Source organism: Trichosurus vulpecula, chromosome 9 (genome assembly GCF_011100635.1).
Source record: "Trichosurus vulpecula isolate mTriVul1 chromosome 9, mTriVul1.pri, whole genome shotgun sequence".
NCBI classification, from domain to species: Eukaryota; Metazoa; Chordata; class Mammalia; order Diprotodontia; family Phalangeridae; genus Trichosurus; species Trichosurus vulpecula.
Genome location: NC_050581.1, coordinates 153,939,365 through 153,952,634, shown reverse-complemented (window position 1 = coordinate 153,952,634; position 13,270 = coordinate 153,939,365). Strand labels below are relative to the sequence as shown.

General features: G+C 39.5%; 1 protein-coding gene across 1 annotated transcript in view; it reads left to right on the top strand.

Annotated features, from left to right (window-relative positions):
• IRAK2 (interleukin 1 receptor associated kinase 2) overlaps positions 1–13,270 on the top strand; it is a 49,542-nt gene that overhangs the window by 29,636 nt on the left and 6,636 nt on the right. Inside the window, exons 4-9 of the mRNA XM_036738735.1 lie at positions 4,372–4,475; positions 5,142–5,312; positions 5,449–5,513; positions 7,537–7,651; positions 9,876–9,985; positions 11,367–11,562. Coding sequence (XP_036594630.1) covers positions 4,372–4,475; positions 5,142–5,312; positions 5,449–5,513; positions 7,537–7,651; positions 9,876–9,985; positions 11,367–11,562 — 761 coding nt within the window. The remainder of the gene's footprint in view (positions 1–4,371; positions 4,476–5,141; positions 5,313–5,448; positions 5,514–7,536; positions 7,652–9,875; positions 9,986–11,366; positions 11,563–13,270) is intronic.

The following is a 13,270-nucleotide window of genomic DNA, read 5'->3' as shown; positions in this document are numbered from 1 at the left end:
CATTGTCCATCAGGAAGTCTTTTGGAATTGTTTTGTATCATTGCATTGCTGAGAAGAGTCTATCACAGAAACAAAATATTTCTGAGGAGGGACAGAATCAAAGGAGAGAGAAAATAGAATAAATGGGGTGGGGGAATAGGATGGAGGAAAATACAGTTAGTAATAGCAACTCTGAAAAAAAATTTCGAAATAAGTTTCTCTAATAGAGGCCTCATTTCTCAAACATAAAGAGAAGTGAGTCAAATTTATAAAAATAAGAGCCATTCCCCAATTGGTAAGTGATCAAAAGATATGATCAGTTTTCAGATGAAGTAATTAAAACTATCTAGAGCCATATGAAAAAAATATTCTAACTCATTATTGATTGGAGAAATGCAAATTAAAATAATTCTGAGGTACTGCCTCGTAGCCATTAGATGGGCTAATAGGGCAAAAAAGGTAAATGATAAATGTTGGAGGGGATGTGGGAAAAAAATGAGACAGTAATGCATTGTTGGTATAGTTGTGAACTGATTCAACCATTCTGTAGAGCAATTTAGAATTATGCCCAAATGACTGTAAAACCATGCATACTCTTTGACCTAGCAATACCACTACTAGGTCTGTATCCCAAAAGAGATAAAAAATAAAAAGGAAAAGGCCCTGTATGTACAAAAAAAATTTATAGCAGCTTTTTTCTGGGGGGTAAAGAACTGGAAATTGAGGGGATGCACATCAATTGGGGAATGGCTGCACAAATTCTGGGATGTGATTGTGATGGAATACTACTGTGCTATAAGAAATGATGAGCAAGATGCTCTCAGAAAAACCTAAAAAGACGGATATGAGCTAATGCAAAGTGAAATGTACTGTGTGCAAAGTAACAGCAATACTGTGAGATGATCAGCTACGAACGACTAGACTATTCTCAGCAATACAATGATCTGAGATGACTCTGAAGGACTTAGGATGAAAAATGCTATCCATCCCCAGAGAAAGATCTGATGTCTGAAGACAGATGGAAGCATATTTTTTTTACTTGCTTTATTTTTTTTGAGGTTTTTTTTTGGTCTATGCTTTCTTTCACAATATGACTATTATGGAAATATTTTGCATGACTGACTACACTTGTATAACCTATATGGAATTGCTTGCCTTCTCAATGAGGGGGGGAGGGAGGAAGGGAGAGAATTTGGAACTCAAACTTTTAAAAATGAATGTTAAAAAAATTTGTTTTTACATGTAGCTGGTGAAAAATAAAATATTAAATAAATTTTTTTAAAAAAATACAGTCCATAAATTAAAACCCAACCTCAGACACTTAACTAGCTATGTGACCCTGGGCAAGTCACTTAACCTCTGCCTGCCTCAGTTTCCTCATCTGAAAAATGGAGATAATAACAGCATCTACTTCCTAGGGTTGTTGTGAAGATAAAGACGAGACAGTAAAGTGTAAAACTTTGCAAACCTGAAAGCCCTATATGCTAGTCATGTGGACTTGGAAGGAAGTCTGCAGTGGAGTCCCCCAGGGATCTCTACTTGTGAATTCTTCACTAAATATCTTAGGTAAATTATAGCTATGACGTTCTCCTGATTTACTAATTTAGCAGCCTTGACAGAAAAGAAAGAAAAGAGTAGCCATCATTATTGTTAACCTCAACCTCATTCCTATTCACGGAATTATCTACTCGACACCCTGGGTACTGTTATCGTTTGTATCAGTGACTTAGTTATTAAACATATTTAATATGTTTATAGGTTTCCAGAGTGGCTGATGGGGTGGGGGTGGGGGCATTGGATGGATCTAGGTAGGCGGTAGTAGCCTAGGGTGTAATTGAGGGGTATTGAATAAAAATAAGTGGGTGGTAGAAGCATAAGGAAAGAAGAGAAGATGAGAAAATGTTGAAGAACTGTTCGTACATATTTCCTCTGTTGTGTAACAGAGTTAAAATCAGCTTCTGCCTAAAGTCATAATAAAGTCATTATTTTCCAAATTATTGCACAAAATGCACGTTACAACCGGTCAGAGCATGTGCATCGTCGGAAAGTCCAGCGTGCATCGGCAGGAATATGTGCGTGTAATGACTTGTTTACAATACATACTATACGGTTACATGATGCAATATTGTGTCATCAGAATTTCAATATAGGAAAAGACCCACAGATTTACCACAAATTACTAAATTTAAGATGTGTCATTTAAAGAAATTTTTCTTTGAAATGATGCAAATTAAAAAAAAAAACATTTGAGGGTTAAAGAAAGTGGATTTCTGGTGGGAGCGGGGTACTGAGTAATTTTTTTTTAAAGAGGGCAGTAGGCCAAGTAAGTTTGGGAGCCTCTGATATAGAAAATAGCCTTGTCATATTTGGAGATGGCACGAAGCTAGGAGGAATAGCCAATACACCAGGTACCAGCATCAGGATCCAAAATTACTTTGAAAGCCTGGAGAATTGAGCTGAATCTAATAAGATGAAATTTATGAGGCATAATGCTTAAGGTTTGCAAAGCGCTACACATACTTCATCTTGTTTGATCCTCTCACAACAAAGATCACATCTATATGGTTATAGTCATTGATATAAGTGACACACAATACAAGGGCAAGTACAGATCCCTGGGGCACGCCACTGCAGACTTCCTTCCAAGTTTGCATAGCATATTAACTGTTAGTTACTCTTTGAATTCACACAGTCAGCCATTTCTGGATCTATTTGTACTATTGTCTAGCCCACATAGCTTCACCTTTTTCACAAGGATAGCATGAGATGCTTTATCAAATGTTTGGCTAAAATGTAAACGATGTTTGTAGCATTCTATGTTTAGGTAAGTTATATCTGTAGCATTTCCCTGATTTACCAGCTTAGTAATCCCGGCAGAAAAAGGGTTAGCAAGACCTGTCCTCGTAAAACCATGCTTTTTTTTTTTTTAATTTCTATTTCCTTTCTCAGTGATTTACTTTAATAATAGTCTCTAAAATTTTTGCCAGGAATAGACATCAAGCTCACAGGTCTATAGTTTTCTTGTTCCATTATCTTTTAGTTTTACTTTGTTTGGAAAATGTAAATAATAGTTATTTCTGATTAAGGGGAGAGGAATCTAGGGAAAGGCATGGATGGTACTTGAGCTTGACCTTGAAGTGTGGACAGAGTTTCAGCAGAGTTTCAGAGGGCAAAGGCATCTAGGAAAAGAGAATGACATGAACAAAGACCCAGAGTTAGGAAATGTGGGTGCTCATTCAAAGGGTGGGGAGTGCTCTGGCTGAGCTGGGTTGTTGACTATGTCAAGGAGAATACTGGGAGATAAGTAAGGGAAGGTAGGTCGGAACCAGATTGTGTAGGGCCTTAAATACTATGCTACCAAGTTTGGGCTTTGCCCAGTAGGCAATGGGAAGCCAGTGATGTTTTTTGATCAGTAGAATGATTAGAACTGTCCATCGTGGAAGTGGTTTTGGCAGGCACATGTAGACTAGATAAGAGAAGTGAGGGATTAGATATAGGGATGCCAGTTAGGAGGTTATTAAAATAACTCAATTTAGAGTCAGAGGGCCCTGCCAAGTTTATTGCAGCAGAGTCAAAAAGAAGAGACAGATATTGGAAATTTTTCAGAGACAGAATGGACAGTATTTGCCAACTGGTAAGATGTAAGGGAGGATTGGGAGGAGTCAGAGATGCAAGGTTTTGAACTTGGATAACTGAGAAAATGGGGGTACTATTAATGACAGCTGGGAAGGCTGGAAGAAGAACATGTTTTTGGGAGGCAGATGATGTAATCAGCCTTGAATGTGTTGAATTTGAGGTTCTGGCAGGTCATCCTAGTGGAAATGTTCAATGTATAAGTGGAAATGAAGGGCTAAAGTTCAGGCTAGAAGTTGGGGTTGGAGGTAGAAATTTGGGGGTCACCCAAAGCCATTGGGAGTGGTTGAGATGGCCAAAATATAGTGTACTGAGGAAAAAGAAAAGAAACCTGAAACCAGAACCTTGAGAATCACCTAGTCATTTGGAGCATGAAAAGGTGCTTGCAAATAAAAGAGGAATGGTCAGAGAGGAAGGAGGAGAACCAGAAAAGTGCAGTATCATGTAAGGCAAGGGAGAATGGTTCTATAGTGTCAGAAGTTGCAGGGAAAAAAAAGTCAGGGAGGATTAATATTGAGAAAAGACCACTGGATTTTGTGATTAGGAGTCATTAGGGACCTTTGAGAAAACAAATTCAGCAAAGTAGGTGGGGGTAGAGGGAATAGATAAGAACTCATAGGACCTTGAGTTAGTCTTAAAATCCTATTGGCCACTGGATGGGCCATTGGATAGAGTGTTTCCCCTTTGACAAATCCACTTCTGTGTAGGCTGATATGAATATGATCGACGCAGTCATATTTCATGCATTTTCCATTTCAGGGCCACATCCAAGTGGATTCACAAACCAAGCCCTACATCTGCCTTTCATTGAAGAGGACCTCCATCATTCCTTAAAAACAAATTCTACTTCATTAGATATAAAGGTAAAATTCCATTTGTTGCCACTAAAATCTCTAGGTAGCAGTTTTCACAGCTAATGTCATTTGTTGTTTCTCCCCACCAGAAACATCATTCTTGAAAAACTTCACTCAGCCTGGCTTGAATTAATAAGAACTCTTAGTCATAGAATCTTTTTTTAAATAAATCAATTTTGAGTGTTTGTAAGGATATCACTGAATTAAGGTGAACCAAATGGAGTCCTGTACAGGACTTGCTTTGATACCCAGATAAGAACCCATTTTTTCAATCATTTCAGTCATGTCCAACTCTTTGTGACCTAATTTGAGGTTTTCTTGGCCAAGATGCTGACGTGATTTGCCATTTCCTTCTCCAACTCATTTTACAGGTGAGAAAAATGAGGCCAACAGGGCTAAGTGACTTGCTTAGGGTCAACACAGCTAGGAAGTGTCTGAGGCCAGATTTGAGCTCAGGAAGATAGGTCTTCTTGACTTAAGGCCTGGCACTCTATTCACTGCACCACCTAGCTGCCCTTAAGAATGCTATCATAACTGATTCTTCATTTAAGCTCTAAGAAAACCATGAAGTAACTGTTTAGAGTGCTTCACCCTCCTTGTATGAAGAACAGGGCTTTATGATCTGCTTATCTCTTCTCTTTGGGTTCATGGAATTGCCACGTCTACGTTCCTCAGCAAAAACCACTTGTGAGTCTGAATGGTGAGAGCCTTTACTGGACAGAAATGGAGGTGATCAAGGCCACCGATGGATTTAGCCAAGATAACAAAATCAGCGAAGGGAATTTTGCTGATGTCTATAAAGGGCAACGACACAACATGCTGTATGCCTTTAAGAAGCTTCAAAAGGCAAGTGTTTGTCTACCTGATTGCTCCAGAGGGCAGCACTGAAGCAGGGAGGGGTGGGCAACAGTGTTCAACACTGGAGGTGTATGTGGTAAAGACTGCTTTTAAAAGGATTTTCACGTAAATTTGTTTTCAACAGATCAGGTGCCCAAGAGACATATCCATTGAGAGTTTCTTCCACATGGAAGTCCAGATTTGTCTTAGGTAAGTGTCTGGTTGGAAATAGCTTCAATTAAAATTGCGTATCCACAGTGGAGTCATAGAGAAGGAGGCAAGTATAGACATCATCTCATCTGAGCCCTTTATCTTACAAATGAAGAAACTGAGTATTAGAAGGGAAAGTGGTTTGTCCATGGGACAGTTCTCTTGAATCCTAGTCCTATGCTCTTTCTCATGGTATCATGCTGCCAGATCATTCAGTCCAAATACTCCAAAAAATATTCATTAAGTTTTACAGTCCTCCACTGGTGAATGTTACTATAATGTAATTATAATGGATTTAAAAAATTAATCTTAAAAATTAAAGACCCTATAAATTTGAATGGTACTTAAATGTAATTCTAGACTTTTCAACTGAGGATTTTAAAACTATTCACCAGGATTTTTATTTTATATAGCAACTTGTAGTCTTAGTCCCATTTTACAGAGAGGAAGACAAGGCATAGGAAAGCCCAGTAATTTGCTGTGCTAGTAACAGCGATACCACAGTAACTTTTTTGAAGGTAAACAGTAGACTAAGAATAAAACTTGGCTGTATTGATGGCCAGCTGAGAGTGAATCCACCATTAAGACAGAATTTCAGGGTTGGAAGAAACCTTAGAAACAATTGGAACAGGAGTACGGGGCATTGAATCAGGAGGACGTTTCTTCCTTTGGCACTTACTGGCCATGTGGCTTTGGGTAACTTCCTTCATTTCTCAGAGTCTCAGTTTTTTCATGTGTCAATATCTGTAGTGCTTACATCATGGGGTCATTGGGAAGTTCAAATGAGATAACCAGATGTAAAGTGCTTTACAAACCTTAATCAGCTTCAGTGATTATTAAGTGCTTTAGCCCCCATATAATTGATACTAAGATTAATAAAATAATAGTATTAATTAGAGCCTCATGTTTAATAGTAAAAATGATGACTAGCATCTATGCAGTCCTTTAAGGTTTGCAAAGCATTTTACGTACGTTTGTTTATGTTCATACATTTTACATGTACGTTCACTCATGCTACTTGCTCACTAATAAAAGTGGACCTTTATTTATTACATTAGTTTATAAAGTGCTTTCTATTCATTTTCTCATTTGACCCTGCTAAGAAGATAGTGTCAGTTTTAGGTTATAGGTGAATAAACTTGGGGTGAGGGGGAGATAGATTACGACTTGCCCATAGTTACTTGGCAAGTTAGCGGCAGAGGGAGAATCAAACCCAGGTCTCTTGACTCTGTCTGGTTCCCTTTCGATTGTGTCAGGCTGTTATAGTTCATGTATTTCTCTTACTCTAGAATACTGCCAAATCTAATGTTATTTTTATTCTTAGAGGATAATAGCAGGATAAGATGCCCATGTGAATTTCCAGGGCATCTTTCAGACCTTGGGGTTTTCTGGGTGTTGGCAACAGTTAGAGACTGGGAGCCTGCTTCGTAAAGTTGGCTCAATCCTAGGAAAGGCCCTAAGCCGTGAGGTGGCAGAGTAGATAGAGTGTTGGACTCAGAGTCAGGAAGACCTGAGTTCAAATTTGGCCTTAGACGCTTACTAGTTGAGTCACTTAACTTATTCGCCTCAGTTTTCTCATCTATCAAATGGAGATAATAATAGCACCTACCTTCCAGATTTATTGTGAGGAGAAAAATGAGATGATATGTATAAAGCTCTTTGTAAACCTTAAAGTATTATATAAATGTCAGCTATTATTCGGTAAGAGCGCAGCAGCAATCAAAGGCAGATTTAGATTTGCTCTAAGGAAAACTTCCTGACCACGAGAATTATCCAAATGAGGAAGGATGGCCCACCTTGGGAGGTCATGGGTTCTTGTCATTTGGGGTCTTCAAGCCATGCCCAGGTGACGACTTCTCGGACATGGTGGAGTGGAATCCTTTTTTTTTTTTTCTTTCGTGTATAGGTTGGACTAGATGGGCCCTGAGGGCTCCCTCACCTCTGAGATTCTGTCATCCTGTAATGGAAATTAAAAAACTCATCTACTCTCATTCTTCACACATGAACTTGTGTTTGTTTCCAGGTGCTCCCATCAAAACATCTTACCCTTGCTTGGCTTCTGTACTGGGGAAGTGTTTCACAGTGTGATACACCCTTACATGCCCAATGGCTCCGTCGAGGACAGACTCCGATGTCAAGTAAGGGCCTCTGGTTGCTGCCGTGTTCTAGGGCTGTCCCCCCATCATTCATTGTTTGATTTTTATTTTGCCTCTTAAGGAAGTGTTCAGAGTACTACGCACCAAACATTATGCAGATGCTTTCCATTCACTCTTGTTGCTATCCATGGATCCTCGATGGGTTGTGCTGTGATCTTTACTGTGGAAGGAATACATGCATCAGTGAGAACATTGGAAGACACTGTCATTCAATGACACAGGCTCCAACAGAAATATCCTGGTGGAGGGGAAAGAGCAGATATTTGTTAAACTGAGATAACTTTTATCATGCTGTGCTCTTCTTTGTGTCTTCTATTATCTACATTTATCTAACGTAGGAATCTATTCACTAAACTAGCCCTTAAAGTTAACTGATGCATTAGAAGGCATGCTGGACCAGGAGGTCTTCCTTTGAATCTTAGCTCTGCTTTTAACTAGCTGTTTGACCTGAGACAAATTTTTTCCCCTGGGGGGAGAGAAATCTACCTTAGCCACCTCTTCTGTAAGATGAAGAGGTTGGGCTAGATATTTTCTTTTTTTTCTCCAATATATTTTTATTTCATTAAATATTTTTCAGTTACATGCAAAATTTTTTTTAACATTCATTAAAAAATTTTTTTGAGTTCCAAACTCCCTCCCTTCGCCTCTCTTTGAGAAGATAAGCAATTTGATATAGGTTATACATGTGTAGTCATGTAAAACATTTCCATATTAGCCATGTTGCAAAAGAAAACACAGATCAAAAGAAGAAAAACCCAAGAAAAATAAAGAAAGCAAAAAAAAAAAAGTATGCTTTGATCTATATTCAGACTCCATCAGTTCTTTCTCTGGGTATTGACAACATTTTTCATTATGAGTCCTTCAGAATTGCCTTGGATCATTGTATTGCCAAGAATGGCTAAGTCTTTCACAGCTGATCATCATTACAATGTTGCTGTTTTATATACGATGATTACCTGGTTCTGCTCACTTCACTTTGCATCAGTTCATCTAAGTCTTGGGCTAGATAATTTCTAGTCACTTCTAGCTCTGATGTTTGTGTTCCAAGGTCTCTAGCAGCACTAACCTTCTATGTTCCAGTAGTCCAGGTTTTAAGGCCCCTTTCAACTCAGGTAGTATTTTAAGGTTCCTTCCTAACTCACATTTTCTGTTTTAAAGGCCTTTTATATCCAATACTCTGTGTTCTAAAGTTCCTCCTAGCTCTAACATTCTTTTATATTGTGAGATACAAACAAAGTTTACAACAGTTCCAGTATCTTTGGAGAGAGAAGGCTCATATACATTCAGGAACAACATAAGAAAGTAAAATTTAATTAAGTAGACATTGATGAAGTGCCTACTGCACGAGAGGCACAAAATGCAGGATTCTATGTAATTGAATGACTCTACAGTAATTGATAACCCCAGGAGAGAATTATGGCTATGTGCACTAGGGGGATGGCAATGAAAACAACCTATAGGTCACAGGGAAGGGAATAAGCATTTATATAACACCTACCATATGCTAGGCACTGTTCTAAGTCTTTTACAAATATTATCTCATTTGATTCTCACAACAACCCTGTGAGGTAGGTGCTCTTATGGTCCCTATATTTCAATTGAGGAAACTGAGACAGGCAGAGGTTAAGTATTTTGCCCAGGGTCATACAGCTAGGAGGTACCTGAGGCTGGATTTGAACTCAGGTCTTCTTGACTCGAGGCTCAGCACTCTATCCACTGCACCACCTAGCTGCTCTTGATGCTATGAGGGGCACTAAAATAAAGGCATTAGGGTTACTATCATGTGGGTTTTACTTTTATCAAATAAGTTATTTTGACTATTATAAGTGCCCTAATTAATCTTAAAGGATATATGAAGAAAGACACTATCTGCATCCAGAGAAAGAACTGATAAATAGAAATATGTATAGAAAAATTTTACCTACTATATATATATACCTATTTGTGTCTAATGGTAGCCGTCTCTAGGGTGGGAGGTGGGGAGTGGAGGAAAGAAAAAAAAAGAAATTTACATGGTAATTTTGTTGCATATTTGAAAGGAATAGCAAGTTGTGCATGGTGGATTTATAGTTTCATGTGCAATCATCTTTTTTATTGTACTATGTTATGGAAATCTTGTTTTGCTGCATAAATTAAACATAAAATTTACTTTTCAGTTAAAGCTAAAAGGCCAGAAGTAACTGATTTCCTTCTCTTCTTCCTTTAGGACAATACTGATCCCCTGACATGGGAACAGCGGATTAGCATTTCCTTAGGGTTTCTTGGAGCTGTAGAATACTTACATGGTCTCAAGATTATACATGGTAATATCAAAAGGTGAGAACAGGACATGACAAGATGAATTAGTAACTGTTCCTGAGTTTGGTTTCCTTAGAGCCCTAACTTGGAATCTTTTCATTCAGGGCAAAAGCAGTTTTGGGGAGGGGGGCAGTGGAATAGAGGATAATCATGCTGTGGGTGCAGTTGCCCTGTGAGAGCTGACATTCTGTCCTTCAGAAAATCCCAGCAGCATCCCAGTAAGTGTTGGGGGAAAGGCAGGCCAAGGGAAAGGGGTACCCTGGTTATAAGCCAGCCAAGGGAACAGGGTCACATAGGCTGGTGGAGTTCTTCAAGACACAAAAGCAATTTCTGGAGTACTGGAGGGTTTACAGGAAGAGGAAAGAAGTTTGCCTTCTGCATCCTGGTACCCTGGAACCAAGCCCCACTTGCCTTGTCCTAGTTATGGCTCTCAGTGCCCTTCTCCTGTTTTCCTCTTACAGGATAAAAGGAGTTAGAGTTGGAAGTGATCCAAGAGTTCCTCTAATCTAATCCCTTTAATTTAACAGATGAGGAAATTCAGGCTTAGATGGGGTAAAGAAACTTGCCCAAGTTCACGCAGGTAATAAATAGATTGCAAAGTCATGATTAGAACTTATGTCCCTTGAGGGACACATCTACTGATATTTTCATGATATCCCACTGCCTCCCACCAGCTGAGCTGTGAGCAAGACCCTTAGCTCCTTTATCCTCGGATTCTGATTGGATTAGATGATCTCCAAGGTTCTTTCCTGTTTTGATATTTAACTTAGTAAAATGGGAGAATATAATCCTTATATTATTGAACTTGTAGGATTATTGTGAGGATTGCATTATGGTTAGACTATTTAAGGCCACACCCAAGGAATCCAACAAAATTGATTGTACATTATGGAACTCAGGCTGCTCCAAATTTTGACTTCATTTGTTTTTAATAATTTTTCCAAAAATCATTTATTTATACTTTTCAGCATTCACTTTTATAAGATTTTGAGTTCTAATTTTTTTCTTCCTTCCTGTCCTCCCTCCTCCCCAAGATGGCATCCAATCTGATATAGGCTATACATGTACAATCCTATTAAACATATTTCCACATTAGTCATGTTGTAAAAAAAGAATTAAAACAAAAGGGAAAAACCACAAGAAAGAAAAAACAAAAGAGATGAAATAGTCTGCTTCAATCTGCATTCAGACTCCATAGTTCTTTCTCTGGATGTGGATAGCATTTTCCATTATGAGTCTTTTAGAATTGTCTTAGATCATTGCATTGCTGAAAAAAGCTAAGTTTATCAAAGTTGGCCATTGTACAATGTTGTGTTAAATGTGTTCCCCATTTGTTTTTGAGTGCTCTTTTCTGCCCAGTTCAGAAGATAACATTTTGCTCCTGCTTGATCTTCTATAGCTCCAATGTTCTGTTGGAAAGAAACTTCACCCCGAAGCTTGGACACCCAAGGGTTAGATTATCCTCCGATGATAAAAAATCCTCCTATACCATGATGAACACCCAGCTTTTCCAGGCCATGGCTGCCTATGTCCCAGAAGATTTCATCAGAGTGGGGCAGCTCACAGAAAGGGTTGACATCTTTAGCTGTGGAATAGTAAGTTTTCCATTCTTTGTAGGGATGGGCTTTAAGCGTCTACGTTTCTTTCTCTTGCCTGCCTTGTAAGTATGGCGGGATAAGGAGAGCTCTAGGCTTGGCATCACAAGGAATGGCTCAACGAAGTTAAAAAAAAAGTTTTGTTTGTGTCTTTTGTTTTTATATCCTAGTCATTTCAAGATCCTGTTTCCTGGAATCTAATCCTCCCTAGTAACAAAGTAAAATAGTTAAGCAGAAACAACAGATAATGGGGGCCACGTGTGCAACATTTCCCCCTTGTTGGACTCGGTACCCTTGAGGAACATTTTGGAAGGGTAGCCGCTCAGAAAAAGGACCTTTGTGTACTTTAAAAATCACATTCCGCCGTGTAGTGTATTGTAAGAAGTCCTTGGGCATAGAGTTACAGTTCTGGGTTCTTGTCTTGCCATTGTTGTGATCTACCTGTGTATTCCAGCCCTTTGTGCTTTGATGCAATTCTGCAGGAATCTAAGGAGTGCTCAGACCTTGCTTAGGAGGATCCCAAAGAATCAAGAGCCACGGTCTTGTTGTCAAGGATCTCAAGGTCTTATTGACACGAGCAGGGCAATTTTGTTACAACCTTGATAAATTTAATATACAATTTTTAAAAGCAAACTATACCTAATAGTTCATAGTTTAGTATATAATCTTTTTTTGTTCTTTCAACATCGAAATGTTTGTGTTTACTGATGATTAAGTTCCTTAAAATAAGACATTTTAAAAGTAGATCTCATTGGAGAGTTGGGACAAGTAGATGGAAACAGATCACAATGTGAGATAGAAAATTAATTGTAGGAAAAACAAATGGTACCCACTGTAAGTGGTATCAGATTTCAGAGAAATGAGAGAGACGTGTGGGTTGGAGCATCTGCTGAAGACTTTCTATACAAGTAGGACTTGAGCTGAGCCTTGAGGGTTGGGAGTGAGTTGGTCAGACAGAGTGGAGGGGTGAAGTCACAGAGATGTCAATGAGCCAAACATGCCTGTGGAGCAGTGAGGAGTGGGACTTGCCTCCGGAGGAAGCTGGTGCTGAAGAAGAGTAGGCAGTGAGATTGGCTCGCTAGGTTGGGGACAGATTTTAGATAGCCTTGGAAATGAGGTAAGGAGTGTAGCCTGTGAACAATGGAGGGCATTAAAGGCCATATGGTACAATGGAAAGGCCACTGGTTTTAGAGGACCTGGGTGCAAATTCTGCCTCTGTTACTTGCTACCTACATAACCTTGAGCCTCTGTATCACCAACGCAATAATCAGGACCCATGGGACTATGAATATTCTGGGGTAGTTCTGAATCACCAGATGTAACAGACTCTCCATACGGAAGACAGAACCAAAACATTTATTCAAACACCAGAAAGCCAAATCCACTATAGCAACAAAGAAGTTTATGTACATTATCATTGCAGGGAGCGCAGGGAGCGCCGCCATCCCAAAGCCTTCTCCCTGCTCGGCCTTCCCATCAATAAAACCTCACAGCTGCCTGCTTGCCTGCTTTGTCTCTCTCCCTCTAACTGCTCTGACCAACTTCCTTCGTCTTAGTTCTGCTCTACCCTTCCTGCCCCTCCCCTCCTGCCCTGCCCCTCCTGCCCCGCCTCTCCCTGCCCCACCCCTCCTGCTCCACCCTTCCTGCCCTGCCCTTCATGCTCCACCCCTTTCAGCAAGCTCCTCCCACCACAGGCTTCCTGGGACTT